Source organism: Phascolarctos cinereus, unplaced genomic scaffold (assembly GCF_003287225.1).
Source record: "Phascolarctos cinereus isolate Bilbo 61053 unplaced genomic scaffold, phaCin_HiC Scaffold_2;HRSCAF=192, whole genome shotgun sequence".
Lineage (NCBI taxonomy): Eukaryota > Metazoa > Chordata > Mammalia > Diprotodontia > Phascolarctidae > Phascolarctos > Phascolarctos cinereus.
In genome coordinates this window covers 222,121,080-222,141,945 of record NW_027555625.1, presented here as the reverse complement: position 1 = coordinate 222,141,945, position 20,866 = coordinate 222,121,080, and the positions used below count along the sequence as shown (strand labels likewise).

Below are 20,866 nucleotides of genomic sequence, written 5' to 3'. Positions count from 1 at the left end.
TTTTGGTTGGAGAGGACCTCAGAGATCACCTAGTCCACACTCCTCATTTTATAAAAGAAAAAAACCAGCTTCAGCAGCATTAAATAACTTGTTCAGGATCATAAGAGGAAGTGTCCAAGCTGGGATTTATACTGGAGTCTTCAGACTCCAGTCTGCACTCTTAGTATGGTACAATGCTATGCAGTTCTATTTCTCTTTTGACAGATCCTACTGTTCTTCTTTATCGGAATCATATTGTGATTGCCTTCAGAATTTCATTCTTGAACATACCATTCTTCTGAGCCAGCTTCCCCTATAGAAACTTAGGTCATGGGATCCTACCCTTCCTTTCTATAAGCTGTGTGAGATACTGTCTCCTAAAATCTGGAATAGATACTACTTGCCTTTAGCCAAAAACTAGTTGTGTCTTCAGGCTTGATCACAGTGCTGTGCGTAAGACCTAAAAACATAATTTATCTGGCTTGGAGGCAGTAGAGAGGGAGGATTCGCTTTTTTAAGCTTTAATAGGTTATAGGTAAACAATTCTTTTCCCAACAGTTTGCAGATGGCCACCAAAAAAAGATTCACAGAACAGTATATGGATCATAGGGATAGGATCATTTGGAAATGGAGGGTTATTTAGAAATGAAGAGTCCTTTGGAGGGTTAATGGGAACCATATCTGGAAGGTTGAGGTAGACAAGAGAAAGATAGTTTACAGGTACTTTAGATTCACGTTTAGCTTCATGATACATATTGGCCGTGTTTTCTTGGTGAAGAATTTAGTCACAGATAGGCATAGAATTGTGTGTATAATTTGCTAATTGTGTATAATATGCAGAAAGTGGTTTGTGGGTGTGTACATGTAGGGCATTTTAGAAGATGTTTTTCCTAAATAGTTATTACTTTAAAGATAATTGAATTGTGGATCCTCTAATCCTCCTACACTACAGCTGTTGTACTCTGCTATAGTTGAGCTTTTTAAAGTTTTTATTTGCATTGAATAAGTACATTGCAGATGACTTTAAGCAGGTTGACTATTAGATTATAAGGTAGTTCTGTGCTGTAGGTACCTCATCCTAGTCAGATGACAAAAACACCTGTACCAGGACTCTGTCAATGAACAAACTCTAAGGAGTTGACTTGGAGATAATCCTAAACTCTTCCCTACCTTCCTTCCCCGTGATGGCCAAAGTAAAGTACTGAGAGTGGTGATTTCTGCATTGCTACTTACATATTAGCTTAGGAATGCCCAATTTATATATATTGTGTAAAATTCTCTGTTACTCCTTAAATGCATAATATATTAATTATGAGTGTTTATTCCCAGGGATACAGCAGGACAAGAGCGATTTCACACCATCACTACCTCCTACTACAGAGGAGCTATGGGAATCATGCTAGTGTACGACATCACCAATGGTAAAAGTTTTGAAAACATCAGCAAATGGCTTAGAAACATAGATGAGGTAAGACTAAAACAGTAGTATTTGATTCCTTCATGAATTCATGTTTTTGGTTGGGAAGAATTCTGATCAGGCTGATCTTTTCTAGGCCTTATGTGGTATTGATGGGGTGCTTGTACTCAGACCCCACTTCCAAGATCATATTTCTCCCTAGCCTCAAGACACTATCCCTGACAGTTTCTCTCCAGTCCAAGGACCCTACCTCTGATTCATGAGTGGGCCCAGTGAGGCAAACTATCTCTCCCTGTTATAAGAACAAACTGACCTCTGTAGAATTTCCCTTGTATGAACAGGACTATCTTGTACCAGCAGAACTATCAAGTACCCATGCCTGCAGTTATTATATACAATCCACAGGTCAAGCTGTAGACACCAATTCCTGAAACTATCATATTACAGACATAAGAGACCAAAAATATACCCCTTAGGAAACCCCCGTCCCCAGTTTCCAGTAGTGAATGATGTAGTTGTCATGTTATCACCTAATTCGCATACATGGCACATAATTCACTACTTTTTCTATATAAGTTTTAGCATCATTCCTGTTAGGTTGCAAGTTCCCTAAGGAGCTCTGGCCACCATGGCAGAATTCCTTAAGGACCTCTGCCCTGCTGTATAGCATAACAATAAATCTTTGCCACCTTGACTTAAAGAGTGCTCGAGTCTGTGAATTCATTCCAGATGACCCTGTCCTATACTCCAGTCTTGGAGGGGTCTCTGAATCTCTTAGACCACAATAATATTGTCCAGCTATGTTATGAGAGTATTCCATCTTTTTAAAAACTTATTTAATCATTGAGGTTTTGTGAGTATGTCGATAGATCATTAGAATAATGCGTGGACAGTAAGGTGAATTTGTCTTGATCCTCATTGAAGAGAAACTTAGTTACTGTGAAGTTCCATGCTCTTTTATAATAAAGCTCAATTGTATGTTTTACTAAAGTATAGCAACAAGGAAAAAGAGATGTTATTGCCTTACTGCTTTGAAACGCCAGCTTTACCTATTTGTTAATACTTATTGTCTACCACTACTGTTTGTGACAAGTGAAAGATGAAATGATTGAAGAAACAAAGGTTCGGGGAAAATAAATAAATAAATATTTTGAAGAATTTAAAAAAAAGAAACAAAGGTTCAATCTTACAAGCAATTTATTAAGCGATGCATGCCAATTGCCTGACCAATCCCCTTCCTCTGCTTAGAGCTGGAACCCAAATACAGGGAGAGAGAAATTTTATATATCAAAAACACTTAATCAAATAAGACCAATTAATTAAATGGAAACAGTACAACATTAGGTAATCTGATTTCTAATTGGATGGAAGATTGGGAACTTTCCAGGTTGGAAGGGGGAGAGTGAACAAGGGAAATTCCCTGAAATCAGAAAAGGAGGTGTCCCACTCCCCTAAGCGTCTATAAACAATCATGGAAACAATAATTGATCAGTATGGGGCCAGTTTTCAAATAAGACCTATGGATTGTTCGGTTCTGACTGGATTTCTGGTCTTCATAACCTAGGTCCTTGGATAAGTGTCTCTAAACAGTAGATAGAGATAGTCCAGTTTCTCAGCCATTCAGGGCTAAGTTCAAACAATGCAATAAGGTTTTCTCCCAATTCCCACAATTGAATAAACTTTTCTCGCAAGACAGAATTTGGACTAGCCCCATAATTGAATAGAAAAGGAACTGAACTAGCTCCAGAATTCAGTCAGAAGATGGAGTCAGTGTGGTTCACTCAATTCCTACAGTTAACCACTTGCTGTCCTAATCCCCTTGATTCCCTCATATTAGTTATGAATAGTTGTATTATAACTTTGATGAACTCTGACAGTCTTGTCATTTCAACTCTCCCTCTGCCTTGCTCACTGTGACCTCCAGTCCTATAACCCCTCAGGCTATCATCCTCCCCCCCAATCCTTCTTTCACCATTTTGACCTCTTAATGAACCAGTTCAGCTGTATACTATTAGTCTTCACTTGAGTCCCTTGCTCCCTTTTCATATTGCTGAACTTGCCCTGCAATACCTCACACTTGGATCGCTCCTGCTGTCCACTGCCTTTGCTTCTACACATGTAATACTGAAAAAGCTAGAGAAAAATCATGAAACCATAGTGATTGGGTCCACTATGAATTTATGTTGTGTAATCGTATCTGAGCCCCATTGCTACAAGGCAATCCTTTTATACCTCCCTAATTGATTCACTCTCCTACTCACCACAGCAATTCCTCCAAACCTTTTTATCCCTCCTCAGGCTTCCCATGATTCCTCTTGTATCTCTTCCAGTCTCCTCCTTTCTTATCTAAAAATCTTGCTTTGTATTTTACTAAAAAATAACTTATACAATTCTCTGAGAGCTTCCTCGTCTTCATCTCACATCACCCAGGTAGATACCTTGTGCCATTATCTTTTGCTTCATCCCTGCCTTACTTGATGTAGCCCTTCTCCTTGTCAAGTTAAACCCCTCTGCATGGACAAGATTCCCATTCCATCCATATTTTCATACAGATTATGTCCTCTGTCATTGCCACTCTCACTTACCTTCAATCTCTTCCCTTTCTACTGGCTGCTTCCCTGCTTTCTACAAACAAGCTCGTGTCTTCCCCATCCTCAAAAAAGCCTCACTTGATTCATCTGTCCCTGCTAGCTGTTGTCCTTTATCTCTCCACCCTTCTCTGGCTAAACTCCTTGAGAAGGCCATCTACAATGGTGTCTCCACTTTTCTTCTCACTCTGCATAACTCTGGATAGTCTGTCTTCTGACTTCATCATTCAACAGAAAATTCTCTCTCCAAAGTTAATACAAATTTTGTAATTATCAGTAACCCACTTCTCCTAGATACTCTCTTCTCTCTAGGTTTTCATGACATATCTCTTTCCTGGTTCTACTCCTCAGTCTCCTTTGCTGGATCTTCATTCCCACTTAACAGTGGATGTCCCTCAGGGTTCTCTTCTGTATACTATTTCACTTTGTGTTTTCATCAGCTCCTATGGATTCAGTGATTACCTCTACACTTACTTTGTGCTTAATGATTGTCAAAGTGCTTATCCATCCCTAAATTTTCTGCTGACCTAGATCGAGTTTTATATCTCTAACTGGAGGTAGACATGTTGCACTAGATGTTGTAATTGAACATAATTGAATTAGATGTCCTGTAGACAACTTAAACTAAACATGTCCAAAATTGAACTCATTATCTTTTTCCCCAAACCCTCTTCTCTTCTTAACTTTCTCATTAGTATTTGAGAGTACTGTCATCCTCTTAATCACACAAGCTCACAACCTACATGTTATCCTCAAGTCCTCACTTTCTCTCAGTCCTCATATCTAATCTCTTGCCAAGACCTGTCAGTTTTACCTTTGTAACCTTTCTCAAATACGCTCTCTTCTCTCCTTTGATATTGCCCTGCATGGTGGTACAGGCCCTTCTCACCTCAAACCTGGACTATTGCAACAGTCTGCTGATTCTTTTGCCTGACAGAAGTCTCTCCCCTAGGCATCCTCCTATAGCATAGGTCTGACTTTGTCAACCTCCCCTACTCAGTTAACTCAATAGCTTCCTTTCACCTCTAGAATCAAAATATAAAATCTTCTATGTGGCACTCAAAGTCTTTCATAACTTGCCTGTCTCTCCCATCTTCTTAACACTCCCCACAGGTGTTCTTCAAATCAGTGACACTGACCTCCTTGCTGTTTGTTGAATAAAATACTTTTCTGATTTGGGGTGTTTTCACTGGCTGTCTCCCATTTGATAGTGTTCTCCCTCCTCATCTTTGTCCGCTGGCTTGCTTCAAGTCCAGTTAAAATTCTTCCTTCTCTAGAAAGCTTTTCTTGATCCCCTTTAATTTTCATGCCTCCCCTCTCTTCCAGTTTATCCTGTATGTATCTTGTTTGTACTTAAATTTTTTACATGTTGGTGCCATCTGTTATTAGACTTTCTTCCATTAGAGTCTCCTACATTAGACTGTGAGCTCCTTCAGAACAGGGACTGTTTTTTGCTTTTCTTTGTATGTGCAGTTCTTAGTACACAGTAGGCACTTATTAAATGTTTATTGACTAACTAGGCATCTTTACATACTTTTAAAGTATTCTCTCTAAACAGATTCTTACTGAATGAAGAAGTATATAGTACAAAAAATATAAGCTTGAGTGCACTGCACAGTAAGTTCACATTTTGATGAGATAAGAATATTCCCATTTTCTCAAAGTGTTTAGAAAACTTAGAAGTCAAGTAGTCTACTCAGTTAGAGAAATATAACAGTAATATGTATTGGGCATAAAATGTTTTATAAAATAATCTGTGTGTTAAAGACAAGAATTCATTATGTTTCCATTTAATTTCTACATAGGCTGTGGAGCATCAGGCCACAAATTTTTCATAACATCTTTGTTACCATCTAAGATTTAAATGCTGTCTAGACTGAATCAGTGATGCAGATTTTAGGCTGAAAGATTGATTGAAGGGAGTAAAAGCAGACTAAAGGAGCTGGGTCTAGTGTTTCCAGAGGTATTAGCCTGGAAGTTGAGAGAACCCAAGTATATTGTTTTTTGAAAAAATAGATTTTTTTCAATGTAATTAATCTTCTTGGAGATGTTAATTTTTGCAATTTAACTTAATTTATTCAGCATAGAGTACATGGAACCAAGAAATTATTCCTTTTGACTCTTTGTATTCTTTGCTGGGTTTGACTCTGTTGGGTTTTCTAAACAGATATATATCAAAGACACATAGAAAATAGCTTATTTAGTGGCCTCCACACTTAATTTTACCTAGGTCAACCAAACTTCTTCCAGTGTGTACAGTAAACATTTAAAAATTCAGCCAACACAAATTATGTTTTCTAGCTTATGAGAGTTTGAGTCATGCCTGTTTTTTTGTTTTTGTTTTTGTTTTAGTTAACTGGTTAACTTTGAAAATAAAAGGCAAATGGAAATCTGGGCCTTTAGCATTCTCATTTTCACACAGGTATAAGAGACAAGCATGAGATTATGTTGGTTCCTGCCCTGTGATCATGCCATTTACATCACAGGTGCTTTCTAAAATTTCTCTTAAAAAATAATTTTTTTCCCCTAAAATGCTAAGAGCCCAATTTCAAAGGTTCAGCTAATTTGCCTTGAAAAACAGTTGCCTTTGTTTTAGTTTTACTGATTGGAAGAATCAAATCAAACAAGTCATACCACGGTTTTAAGAACAGGCCTAGCAATGGACTTTGTCTATTAGGTGAAGATTAGGGTAGTTTTATTTCAGAGAAGCTCAGCAATGGTGATTTGATAGAGAGTGTCTCAACAGCAACTCCTGAAGACTACCTACTAAGTGGGAAGAGAACTGTGATTTCCTAGTGGAAGGAAAGTGTATACACCAGTGAAGTCATAGATTTCTGAAATATAAACATATACTATCTTGAATTCCATATTAGTGGAGTTAATCTTCCCATAATTACACACATCCTAAAACTGAATTTGAAGACTCCGGTTAATCAGATGTATTTGTTTTTTAAAGATGCCAATTGGCAAATAAACTATCACTAAAAAAATTCTGTTGGAACTAGAAGCCTATGGTTACTTTGATCCTTTTTTTATTCATCTACTGGTTGTACGTTTAATTGTGTTCTTCCATCTAGCCCCCACCTTCTCATCCTTTTACTTTCTCCCATCCACTATCACCTACGTACTCTTATAAGTCTGTGTATACCTATATCCATAGATACTTACCCTTTGAGAAATAGGAACAATGTCCCAGGGAACAAGTGAATGATCATTTAGCAATAGGGGAAGACCAGAGTCTCAAGAAGTACCTTGCAGTCATAGTTCCAGTGCCTGTGCTTGTAAACTAACTCAAAGTCACCCTTAGTAGGAAATTTTAAATTTTGACTGTTTGAGGAACTAGACATCCCCTTGCAGTGGCTGAGAACCCCCAGGACATATGCAAAAAGGCCCCATAATATAGTAAAAACTTGGGAGTTGAGGTCGTATTACAATGGCATCCAAATCTAGTCCTTGTGGCTTTGTGCCCTAAACTTCAGAATAAAATTGTGTCACTGGAAACCCACTGGTGGTAGGCCCGTGGTACTTACTTGCATTGAGGAGAGGAAGTGATAGCTGGATATTGGAATATGACGCTTAAGATTCCTATGTTGTAAACAATTAAAACCAAGCCAAGAAAAATTTAAGATTTTGGCTGTGGGAACAAATAGGTCATGGATATGGAAAATAAATTAACACAATTGGCAATTCATATCTTTTGCTCGTACCAATAGGCAAGGTTCATGCTCCAAGGACAGGTTAGGACATACTCATAAGCTGAATAACTACCATACTGGCCATTTGGAGAATGCCTTAATCAGTGAGATAAAAGGAAGCTCTGTGTTATTCAGTAGAAACATTACAAAGCACTACTGTCTTGATGTGGAATTTAAACAAGAATCATAATTTATTTCCTCACAGTGTCACAACACATTTTATCTAGCTGAGTACCTTGTGAATAGTATCGTGCATGACTTGTGATGTTGCGTTGTGCTACTATAAAGAAAATGCAGTAATGGCTACAGCTTTCTGATTGAATAATGCTGGGCTGTCAGTTTTACAAAGCAAAATATGAAAGAAATATAGTACTTCCAACTCTGGTAGTGTAGTTATGTGTTTCATTTGTCTTAATTAGTTTTCCCCTAAAAATGAGACTTTAGCAATTTAGCTATTTGTTTTTCTCCCATCAGCCAAAGATTGCCTTTAACATTTACAACTCAACATCCAGTGTAATTCTTTTACTTTTTTGCACCTTTCTCATCACTTGAATTTGCTTTGATTCATTTGAATGTCTTTAGTTACACACAACAGTCAGTCCATGTCCCTGTATACTTTCCAGTGCTGTCTGTGAAAAGGAGATGACACATTATTGAGTTAAGGACTGAAGTAGTCATCTTTGTTTAACAGTGAAGGCTCATCTCTGTCTGCTGGAATATAGTTGTTAAGTAACTTCTCAATATTCCTCAATCATCAGCATTTTACTGGCTTGTCTCTGTGTTCCTCATGGTGTCACATCCACAGTATTAGTTCACCTCAAGGTTAGCTATACTATGTTAGGAATAGATTGGCATATTCCATTTAATGATGTTAGCAGGAATAAGATTATAGTATGGAACTCCCAAATTCTGTAAGGAGAGAGAAGGCATTTTTCCTTAATATAAATGTGGCTTAATTATTTAATCCTTTCACATCAGAATTCTGTTAAGTAAAGGATACTTGTACTTGCCTGTGACAAGAGGGCGGTCCCCCCTCCCCCCCCAATCTTGTTCCTTTCACATCCTGCTTGTTTTGCCAGTGTTTTGTGGTGATAGACTACATCTCTGCCAAAATTGGGAACACCTCTTGGTAGCCTTTCCTTTCGGCTCATCTACCTTGTTGTCTTCCCTTTTTTCTATTTAATGATTTGAAAATGTTTCCAAGGAAAGGTTGATTGAAGCTACATTAATTCTAAGTAGCGCTTGAAGCATTCAAATTCTGAATCTTCTAAGGATAGGCATAATTCTTGAATTCTGAGCATTATATTCCTCATCTTTAAAATGGGAGCAATATTTGCATTATCTACCACTTGGGAGGATATTGTGAAAAAAGCCTTTGTAAATGTAAAACACACAAAACGAAAGCAAACTGTGTATAAAGGAGATTTGCAGTTTCATATACAATAATCCTTTTATGTTTTACTTGTATACAGAAATATTTGTGTGTGTGTGTGTTATATGTGGAATGGGAAAATTAACACTCCCTAAATATGGGTTTTGATGTTTTTGTATGGGGTTTTTACTTCTGTCCAGAACACTAGATTTGGAGTCAAAGGACTGGCTTTGCCAACTCTCTGCCTCTGTTGACAAGCAAGTGAGTCATTTAAATCACTCTGGACCTCAGTTTTCTAATCTGCAAAATTAAAAGCTTGAGATTAAGACAGTCTTCAAGATGGCAGCTGAATTCAGCCCTAGTTTCTGCACTGTGGCATGTTTTGGTAGTAATATCTAGAAAGTAATAGAGATTCCCATTTATAGTATCATAGATCTAGAGCTGAAAGAAGGGGTGAGTAATAGCTTTACAAATTAAAGGTTATCTAGTCTGACCCCCTCATTTTACAGATGTGGAAACTGAGGTCCAGGGAGTTTAAGAGACTTGACCAACAGGATCCAGATAGTTCAAATTCTGGCTGTCATTTATTATCTTCTGACTGGAAATTCAGCTTTCTACTCTATCATGATTTATGTATAATACTTTAAGATTTACAAAGTACTTTGCATGTATTTTTTCACTTTATCCTTACAATAGCCCGGTGAGATAGGTAGTACAGATATTGGCAATACAGGGAATAGGGAAACATGTAGGTTTTCTGACACCAGGTTCAACCTTTTTTCTACTTCATCAGTCAGTATATCAGTCAGTAAATATTAAGTGCCTACTGTGTTTACCAGGGATATTCTTATAGGTTTTTTGTTTGTTTTTAGATAAGAGGAATTTTGACAACTTAAAATTATAGCCTTATAGCTTCTATTATTTAAGTGCAACCAGTTCCAGGACGACCTCTTCTAATTGAAAGAAAATGACATGCAAAAGAGGTCATCACATGTGACCTCAAATAAGTCATTTAACTTCTGAGAGTTTGTTTGTTCATCTGTCTGGTGGGCAGGCATGATAATATTTGTACACCTATTTCAGGTTTGTTGTGAGGCTCCAGTGAGGTAAGTGCTGTATAAATTAAATATTAGCATATTAACAAACACATTAAACTTAAGCTGTTATAATTATTTTGAAAAAGATTAATGTGTGTGTGTCAAAACTTGGAAAATATTGGGGGCAGCTAGATGGCACAGTAGATAGAGCATCGGCCCTGAAGTCAGGAGTCAAATCCAGTCTCAAACCAAATACTTGATATGCACTAGCTGTGTGACCCTGGGCAAGTCACTTAACCCCAATTGCCTTTAAAAAAGAAAACTTGGAAAATATATTTCAGAAAAGTAAAGTTTTGTTCTCTTGTAGCATGCCAATGAAGATGTGGAAAGGATGCTGTTAGGAAACAAGTGTGACATGGAAGATAAAAGAGTTGTACCTAAATCAAAAGGAGAACAGGTAATGACTCCTGAATGAAATTAATGTTATCTCATTTTTCTTTCAGAGTTTTTTCAGCAAATTTTAGCACATACTACAAAGGTAGACTCATTTAATGCAGATAGTCAAGAGAATTTCTTCACATCAGCCACATAGCTAAGTGAAACATGTTTGTTTCACTGAGTGTCCCACATCTTGTCTAGCCAGAGAACAGGACAGAGGTAGCTTGTTTCCTTTTGTTTCCGCTGCCACCCTTTTTTAGTATCATGTAGCTATGAAGGACCAGGATGAGCTAAATCAGATTTTTTTTGGAGTGGCAGTTGGTCAGTCTGCAAGTGGATCTCAGTCCTGACCTACGGGTCTTTGTGTTAACTCCATTTTATATCTTATGTTTACAGGTGATCTCTAGTCCAATAGGAAGGGTAGATTTCTTCCTCTCCATCCTCTTGTCAGCTTGATGGATGCATAAAAAACTATTATACTAGTGCAAGGTAATAAGACATATAAAAAGGATACTGGAATATAGGGGCCAACTATATAGAAGATATTTAATTATGTACAAGATGGAAAAATATAGATGCTAATTTCAGAATGCTAAGAACAGGATTATGTACAAAAGCTGTTGATACCAGACTAGATTCAGGGGAAAGAACAAATATGCCATAGTCATTTCGATCAAAAACTCACTGATCACTGCTCAGTTAGTCATGGTTGCCTGTACTTGGCTAAGTACTTGCCTTAACTCTCAAGTCTTCTGTTTTCCCAATATATCTTCCAGACTTTAAGGAATACAATATCATCCCCCACTATCTTGTATGGAGAAGATGTTACTGGCACAGTGTCAGAAAATGTGCTTTCATTTGTTATTACAATAGTTGCAATAGATGATGCCAAGCTGTTGACATATACATATGATATCTTTGTGACTGAAGATGTGTTTGAGACTACTCATCCCACTCAATGCTTTGGTTTGTGCCATAGGGCAGCAATTATTAATATAAAGTTAACTGGAGTTTGAGATGATCAACTTTACTCTGCTTTATAACGTAAATTAGAGTAGAAAAAATGCCACTCACTTCAAAATAGCCATTCCTCACTCAATATCCAAGTCATATATGAAAAGAAATTATGGGCCAATTTTAAGTCATTGTATAAAATAGGCATTTAATATTCATTTGTTGAATGAAGGAATATTTAATGCTCATTAAAATTTAGTTTCAAACTCTTATTCTACATTAGAAGGGTGTATTCTAGTTTGGGTCTGTATTGTTGGAATCTGATACCAAATATAACTTAATTTTGGATTCATAGAATGTAAAAGGGTCAGAAATATTTAATAGTTGTGCACTCACTAAACTAATGACTTGAGAAACCGGGCAATCAATCAACAAGCATTTATTAAGCCCCTACCATGTATCAGACACTTGTGCAAACTAGTAGTTTAGTAGGCACCTTAATTTTTTCCACATAATTCTATCTAATCATGGCTAGGAACACTAGAAGCATATGACAGCAAAACCAAAAAAGGAAAAATGTCACTCTGGTCCTTTCATAAGTTCACTTCTCAGTAGAGCTGAAATATAGTTATGTCATTCTGTCTTTGGCCTTTTTATAATGTTATCCTAAAAGAGCAATTTCCCCTTGGTCCAACCCTAAATATTATCACCTTTATAAAATTGCTCATTGTAGACCTGTCAGTGGAAAGTTTATGCTAGATTGTTCTTTCTATGATGGTCATTTTGCTTTTTTCTGTTTTAGATTGCAAGGGAGCATGGTATTAGATTTTTTGAGACTAGTGCAAAAGCAAATATAAACATTGAGAAGGCATTCCTCACATTAGCAGAAGACATACTTCGAAAGGTGAGTTTTGAGGTGTTTTTTTTTCTTAATATGAAAAAGTAACTCATTTGAATATTTGGCCCCTTTAAAAAATATTCTGTTATTCGAAATACTTCCAATAAAGTGACTTTTGTGAGGTTTACCTTTATTATATTGAGACTGACCAAAATATAAAGTGAAGGGTTTTTTGGTGATTTATGCATACAAAATGTTGATACTTTTTTTTTTCTGAGGGTTATGGAATTGGTGTCATAATCAGTGTTAGAGGTGGAAGTTACCTAGTTCAGACTTATATCTTATTAAAGAAACTGAGGCCCATAGAGTGACTTGTTGCCCTATGATCTTGGGAATCTTCTGAAGTTCTGTCCCAGGCCACTTTCTCTTCTCCCCTTTCCATTCTCTCCTTTCCTTTTCTCTCCTCTCCATGTCACTTCCATGTTTCATTTATCTCTATACATATATGGCTTTTGCTGCTTCAGCTGTATTTTCATTTAGCGGAGGGCAGGAAGGAGCTAGCCTCTTATTTTAGGGGGTGGGAGAAGAGTGACACCTCTAGGTACCACTATCCATTCTCCATGCTGCTGTCGGTCTTCCTAAAGGAGGACTCTTAACTTTGTCCCTCCCCTGCTCAGTGACCCTCAGATGGCTCTACAGACAACTCACATTGGTGTTTAAAGCCCTTCACAGTCTAGCCTCAGCCCTCCAGGCTTATAAAAATTAATCCCTTTCAAACACATATCCTTTTCAAATCCCCAAATCACAGACTCACCTTGCTGCTCCCAGCACTTGGCATTCCCTGCGTTTGCATAAACTGGGTCTCATGCTTCAGCTGCTCTCCATGCTCACCTCCATCTTTCAGCATCTCTAGGTTACTTTAAGTTTGGCCTTGGTACCTGCCACCTCCCGAAAGAAGCCTATCCTGAGTCCTGCCCCCCTCTCCTTTATTAGTCTTTTTTCCTTCCTCAAATTCACATGGATGTGAATTTATCTGTGTGCTGTGTATAGGTCATAGATCCCCTCTCCTTAGGAGAATGTAAACCTCCCAAGGGCAGAGTCTTTTGTTATTTAATGAAAATTTTTAAAAATAAATTTCATTATATGTATGAGAATATTCTATACAGTTGGCCCCACTTCATGTGTAGCAGCAACTGCTTAGGGTCCCTGCAGCCTCAGTATTGCCTGGCTGCTGTCAGCCATTGACAGACCGGCTGCTTTGTCTTGGGATCTTAGAGGAGTGGGGCATTAGAATGGTGCAGTGAAATCAGGGTAAATGTCTGACCTTTGTCACAACTCATTTTAAAACTTTTGTTCCAGTCAAGATGCACTTTTCCTTTTAGAAAACAAGTGCTCAGGAGCTCTGTGATAGAAAGCAAATAAAAGAAAAGGCAGGCCATGAGGATTAAGAATTTCAAACTTTAAAATACCTATACATAGAACAGGGATAGTTTCTCGTTGGTGATAGGAAGAAGGTATTTCCTATATCCATCATGGGTGAAGAGATGGCATTAGGCAGGTTATTTCGAGGAAGAAGTAGAAAGTGAATTTTAGCTGCTTTAGACTAAGATTTTTCTATTTTAATTGGGGGCCTAACCACCAGTGACTGTTGTTTAGCACTCTAAATGCACATTCACGTAGGAACAATTGATTCATAACTTTTTGGGATGTAACCTATTTAACCTGTTTTGAGGTTATCGTTCAGGACTGTCAGGTATTGGGGGATCATAGGCCACTACACTGATGTGATTCCTGTCTCTTAAGGAGCTTATAATTGAAGATATAGCACAGACTGGGACAGATACAGGAAAGGATATGAAGGTAGTAAAAAATACTGATCAGCACAAAATCACATTTCTATAACTAAAGTTCACAAAATTTTCCTCACAACAGTCCTGGGTAGAAAATAACAATAGGTATTCAGTGGGATGGCTAAAAAATGCCATTCCTTTGTCTACTAATCAGTTCAAGTATTCTTCATAGAGGAGGGGGATTTCAAAGACTTTTGGTAGAGTCAGCTAGGTGAGTGATCTAGTCTTTAGTCTTCCAGACCTTTCTTAAAATAAAGTACCCAAGCTGCCTGATTCAGTGCTTTACCCCACTAGGTTTGCATTTGCTGTTATATATACTTATTTAAACTATGGTGTCATCTTACTGAAAAAGTTTACGTTTTCGGAAATAGTTCTGTTGACATTAATTTTGCTTCTGTTGGCATTTTTGTCATCAGTTAATTTCTCGTGTATGTTTATTCCAGACCCCTGTAAAAGAGCCCAACAGTGAAAATGTAGATATCAACAGCGGAGGAGGAGTGACAGGCTGGAAGAGCAAATGTTGCTGAGCGTTCTCCTATTTCATCAATTGCCATCCACCAACCGTTTCTCTTCTTGCTGCAAAATAAACCACTCTGTCCGTTTTTAACCTAAACAAACATTTTTTTTCCACATCTTAACAACTATCTGCCCTCTCTTTGTTCTCCCATCTTATGACTGCTTGCTGACTATATAATTTTCTCCAAACAAAGTGTATAGAAGAATCATGTCCGTGACTTCATTTTTAAATGTACTTGCTCAGCTCACCACTATGTTTTGGTTGTATTATAGTCCAGTTCTTATCAACATTAAAACCTATAGCAATCATTTCGATCTATTCAGCAAATTGTATAAGAATAAAAGTTAGAATTAACAGTTTTATTTTGTACAACAGTGAAATTTCTGTTATGGATAATGTGCTTGAGTCCCTATAATCTGTAGACATGCATTAGCAAAAGAAAAGAAAAAAACAGGAAAACACTCTCATTTCCACCTTGAACGTTTAAATGGGGTTAATTTTGTCCTGTGCCTTATGTGGAAAGAAACTTTTTTGTTTTTTGTTTCTTTTTTCCTTTTGTTCTGGTGGACGCATGTGCAGGAGACATATCCAAATGTAACCATTTTTAAATATGAAATTTTTGTGGTTTGCTTGGCTGTGATTGTCAATGTAGTGAATTGAAGACAACAGATAATACAGAAACGGTAACTTTCATTTGCTGAGTCTCCTTATAAAGTGGCCTTTCGATTCAAAACTGCTCCTGATATCTTTACTTCTCCTTGGCCACTTACCCCATCCCACCTCATTGCCTGCATAGTGCTTTATTTGCTTTTTTTTTTCCCTTCATGGTATGAATTTTTTTTTTAATTAAAAAAAGGAGGGGGGGGCAAGCCAATGTTTGCTAAGTTTAACACAAAGCACTGATTTAACTTGCAAGATAAACTCTCAAATATACCTACTAACTACTTCCCACTAGCAAATGTCAGTTCACTGGTGTCTTTCCCTTATCTGCTCTCTCCCAACTCTCCTTATTTCCCTCTCCTTCCCCTACCTTACTTTCCCTAACTTCTTCCTCTCCTTGTTCTCCTATGTATCCGTTGAGAACGGAAGAGTTATTTGCATGCACTAGTGTTTCAATGGAGGGTGATGTGGTTTGTCTTTCTAATTATGTGTATAGAGTATTCAGTTCCCCAATGTATCAGTTAGCCTAAATTTACACAGTCTCCATTTTGGCAACTCCTCTAGCAGGTTGGTAGCCCAGAAAAAGGTTTGTGAGCTTTTTTTTTTTTTAAATAGGGCAAGGGTCAAATTGAACATCACAAATTGCCAATTGTATTAAGCTTTGGCCTCCCCAAAACATTTTTTCCAGTGTTAAGATTATTTACCTTAAGATTCAGAAACTCAATTGCAATTAGTTTTATCTCTTTTAATTGTAAAATCTTTTGGAAAATTAACATGGATTGGAAAACTGACAGCAAAAAGTACTTCATGTAAATATAAGGTCATTAGCCATCTTTAGCCCTGCTCCTATTTTTTCTTATGTTTCCAGTTGGTTTGCTGCTTTGCTTATTAGAATAGCACAAGTTAAGTTCCTTCTGCTGCTGGCATCCTAAGATGATACCTTTGTTGAAATTATTGAATAGCATGATTCATTTCTAGCAGAGGCTGAGTTTAGGACAGCAGCTCCCATTGAAATGAGTCTTGCCTTTTCGTGAACAGCATGTTAATGCCTTCTTGGCTCATGCAAACAAGGGAGGATTTCTGCCACGAAAATTCATGGATTTTTTAAGTAGCACCCTAAAATGTACCTTTCTGAGCCTCATAGGTCTTTGTGTCTTTTTTTCCTCTCAATTTAATCATACTTCCTACTAAAAACAGCCTTGCCAAATATTCTTTATTATTTTTTTTAAATTATAATACTGAATGAGCAGTATAAAGCCCTTCTCCAAGCTCTAGGTTTGACCTGCTGTCAGCATAGTAATTTCATTTGAATTTTTTGTTTCCCTTTTCTCTGGCATGTAAAGTTGTTTTATGGTTTTTTGTTTTTTGCTTTGTGGGAAGTGGGGGTAGGGAGGTTGCTTTTCTTTCTTTTTTTGCCATCTTTACTTGGTTAAACCTGCTTAATTGGGTGACTTAAGGTGAGAAATAAAACACTGGGATTTTGGGTGATAGACTGACAGTTTTGTTGTTTGCATAATAATTATAATCGGCATTGTAAATAGGCAGGATGTGGCTACCTTTTGTTAAATCTGCACTTTCTAAATATCGAAAAAGGGAAAATGGAGTATAAATCAATTTTTGTATAATCTTTGTTTAAAACATGAGCTTTTATTTGCTTAATATTAGGGCTTAGCCCCTTTTCTGTAAGTCTATTGGGCTCCTGTGTAGATGCTGTTTTCATCAAACACCAACCCATTTGTCCATCCTCTAGTACAGCACTAGCTACAGATTCGGTTTCATATTCTACTTAACAATTTAAATAAACTGAAATATTTCTAGATGGTCTACTTCTGTTCATATAAAAACAAAAACTTGATTTTGAACTCTGGTTTGGCCTTCATTTATTTATAGAGAACATGGTATAGATTCCTTAAGAAATGGAAAACCTTCATCTTAAAACTAATAAATTAGTTTGAAACAAGTTGAATGTAAAAGATTAGGTGATTTTCTGTTGGTTCTTACAAAACTACTAGAGGAGATATCAAAGCTCCTGAATGATATGTCCAACCTCATAAAATTCATAGCATCTCAGAAAGAACCTTGATCTAGTCTTATCTATATCTGTAGTAGTCCAAAGAAATGGTCATCCAGAAAACCTTTAGTGATGCATTGATTGTGTTGTAGTGGGAAAAAGCACCAGGTTTAGAGTTGAAACCAAAACTCTGGTCCTTTCCTTTTTGATCTTTGGAAAGTCAGAACCTTTCAGGGCTTGTTTCCTCATCAGGATGAGCTGTCTCAGGGCCTTTCGGGCTCGAAAAACTATCATAAGAATTCACTACCTCAGGTTATAAATTCATGGAAAAATTGGCCAACTGATGCTAAACTCACAGGCCATTCTTTTTTCATTCCACTAAAATGTTCCCCAAAGTGAGCATTATACTCCAGTTGTAGTCTGACCAGTGTAGCAGGAGATTCCTAAAAAACATTGTCTCTCCTGTATTTGTGACTTTTTAAAGAAAATTTTTGTTTTTAAAACAAAGGCATTCCTATTTAGATTTGGTAGCATATTCTGACTCATAGAGGTTATTGTGGAACTTGGCCATGTTAGCTATCCCTTCCAACTTTGGGTCATACTGCAGCTTTTATTATTAGCATGTCATCTATGCCTTTTCTCAAGTCATTAATTATATGTTAAACACAACAGGGCACAAGTTCTTGGGGCATAGAGGTAGAATGACATCATCTATTGATTAATCCCAATTCTAATCAGTTAAATTTCCCCATTTTCATGTAGTCCACTTCTCTGCATCTTGCCCAAAAAGATAGTGTGAGAGATACTCCATAGAGCCAGAAAACTACCTGAGTGAATTGTTTTTATAGGGAACCTTGAAAGCCACTTTAGACTCTGTGGAGTCCAAAAAAAAGGAATCGGAGCCTCCTAGAAATAATAGCCAGTCACTTATATGGGATGGAACAGCAAATCGTGTGGGACTTTTGAGTTGGTAATACATGGGATCAAATTGTTCATCCCTCACAGTAGCTGAGTGGATTTTGGGCAAGTCACTTCACCTGGCTCCTGATTTTCTCTACAAAAGAGTACCTATCGCTTTAGGGCTATTGAGAAGCTCAAATGGCAAAACACTTAAGCCCAGTGTTAAAGAGTTACATGAATGAGTTATTGTTATGAAATACATTTAGAATAGGATAGAGCTGGGAAGCTGCTGTAATCTAGGTTTCAGTTGATGTAGGACCTGGCCTTTATTGGCAGTGGAATCTAGGATAGGGTATAAATCTGTGAGGTGTTGGTGTCCTTATGGCTTATTTGGCTAAGCTATCTGAAAGCAACTTGTTTTGAGTGTATGAAACAGTGCCACATTAGTACTAGGAGGACAGCACGTTTTAGAGAACAAGGAAAATTTGGGCATGGAACTAATGTGACTTGTGTAACTTTGGTGTCTCACCAAAAAAATTCCCCAGGCAAGTAATGCCTAACCCAGATTTCTATTGTGTTTCTCCCACTATTTCCTCTGTGTGTTTTTCCCCCTCCCATAGTTATACGCAGCCCCAACTGCACATACATGTATGGCAGGCTGGAGAGGAGCTCATGTTCTACATTGGAAGGGTACTAGCATTTACTGATGTTGATATTTCTCTACAGCAGTTGGCTTGGACTGGGTGAGCCCGATGAAGAGAAAAGAGACAATGGAGTATAGTATCGAGAACATTGGACTAGGAAGTCGGGTCAGAATTTTAGTTCCCCATTTTCCTCATTTGTAAACTGAATACATGATCTTTAAGGTCCATTTATTCTAGTTCTGATATGCTTAGATTCTTTCAAATGTAGCAGAGGCTGCTGCCTTAAGCTTAGGTGCAAATGCTCCCCAAATTTCCACTGGAGGACACCCTGTACACCATCTTTCGAACTTCCAGGTTGCTAACTCCTATGTAGTTAACATTATTTGTCTCCCTTCATAAACTCAATCTAGGCTCCTGGCTCTTTTTCTCTACAGTCAATATGACAGGGATAAAGTTGAAGTCCCTGAAGGATCAGGATGGAGGTAGATAGTGCCTTAAACCCTAACTCCTTGGCTACAGGTTAGATTTCTGGGGTAGCACTTACTCATGACTTCCAATCTAGTTGAGAAGTTTTCAACCTAATTCTTTTAAGCCAGAGCCTGTTTCAATTAAAGCTTTCACTAAATTGCATTTTTCCTGCTAGTCACCATAGTTCAAAATCTGTTCTTTTACTCTTTCCTCATTTCCCTCCTGCCCCTACTTTAGTCTGAGCCCTCAACACCTCACACTTGGATATTTGTAAACTCCAGCTCTACTGTACACTCCAGTGACAGTCGTCTCCGAAACAATTCATCCTCTGCCCAGAAACCTTCAGTACCTCCCCACTGTCCTATTGAATGGTAGTCTCCAATAAATAAGTATCTTTGGAGCAATGTATCAGCATTCCCCCTCCATTCCCTTAGGATTGTGAGAGGAGAATTAACCCAATGGTTACCACTTGGGTATTCAGAAACTAGTACATACCACTAGTAACTTTTCTATAAACCCAGCTACTCAAAAGGCAAATCAAAACAAGAGCCTCATGGAAAAAGGTGAGTGGCCCCTGGCCTTCATGAAAAACCCCAAGCTTTTCAACTAGGCATTCAAGGCTTATGTCCCAAAAAGACCTTTCTACATATTCTCCCACATGACTTTCTTCCTTGGTCAAATTAATCTATTCATTGTCCTCCACAAAATCGTAAAACTTCAGATGTAGGAGGAACCTTAGCAGTTACCTTCTTATTTTACCGATGAGGAAATTAAGTGACTTGTCTTTCATCACCAAATATAATAGAAAGAAATGACATGAAAGACATCAAAATACGTATGGCCAGAAAAGGAGGTGGGATTGTCACCCAAGTCCTTGAAACATTGAAAGGACCAAAAGAACGTTTTTTGTGCATTGAGTAGATTCTCTTATGTAGGAGTTATGGAAATGGGACTCTATTGTTGGATGACGTGTTCCTGGCTCACCTCTTTTCTTCCCAGCTCCATGGTTAACTAGTTCAGGCAAATTCTATAGTGTAAGTATGCTTCTTCAAGATGGAGACTTTTTTGTTTTATCTTTGTTTTGTAATTGCCTACCCCAGTGCCTCAGACATAGAGTAAGTAGACTTGTTGAATTAGACTAGATTCTAATTCTCTTGAGGTCCAATTTAAGTCTCACCTCTTCCGTGAGGCCACCTGAGATTTTTCTCCACCATTGAACTCCATTTTACCCAACATTTATTAAGTGTTCATTATGTACAGGACACTGTACTAGGTGTTAATCCACTGAGTGTACTTAATGTTTGTACAACTCATCTGACATTCAATCACCTTGTAAAATAATTTGACTGTGTGTGTGTAGGATAGGCAGCCTATTGAATTGGTCTCACCCATCTGTACATGTATCTTGAACAAGCACTGCAGATGGATGAGTGGGACTCAAAATTGAGGAGGAAGGAAACTGGATGAATTGCATTTGGGAAACAACACACTTTCAGTG

At 37.6% G+C, this 20,866-nt stretch overlaps 1 protein-coding gene across 1 annotated transcript in view; it reads left to right on the top strand.

Annotated features, from left to right (window-relative positions):
• The window catches only part of RAB10 (RAB10, member RAS oncogene family), a 90,377-nt gene extending 73,170 nt beyond the window's left edge, over positions 1-17,207 (top strand). Inside the window, exons 3-6 of the mRNA XM_020983924.2 lie at positions 1,309-1,447; positions 10,456-10,545; positions 12,283-12,384; positions 14,612-17,207. Of these exons, the coding sequence (XP_020839583.1) occupies positions 1,309-1,447; positions 10,456-10,545; positions 12,283-12,384; positions 14,612-14,695 (415 nt within the window). The 3' untranslated portion in view covers positions 14,696-17,207. The remainder of the gene's footprint in view (positions 1-1,308; positions 1,448-10,455; positions 10,546-12,282; positions 12,385-14,611) is intronic.
• Positions 17,208-20,866: the final 3,659 nt, after the last annotated feature.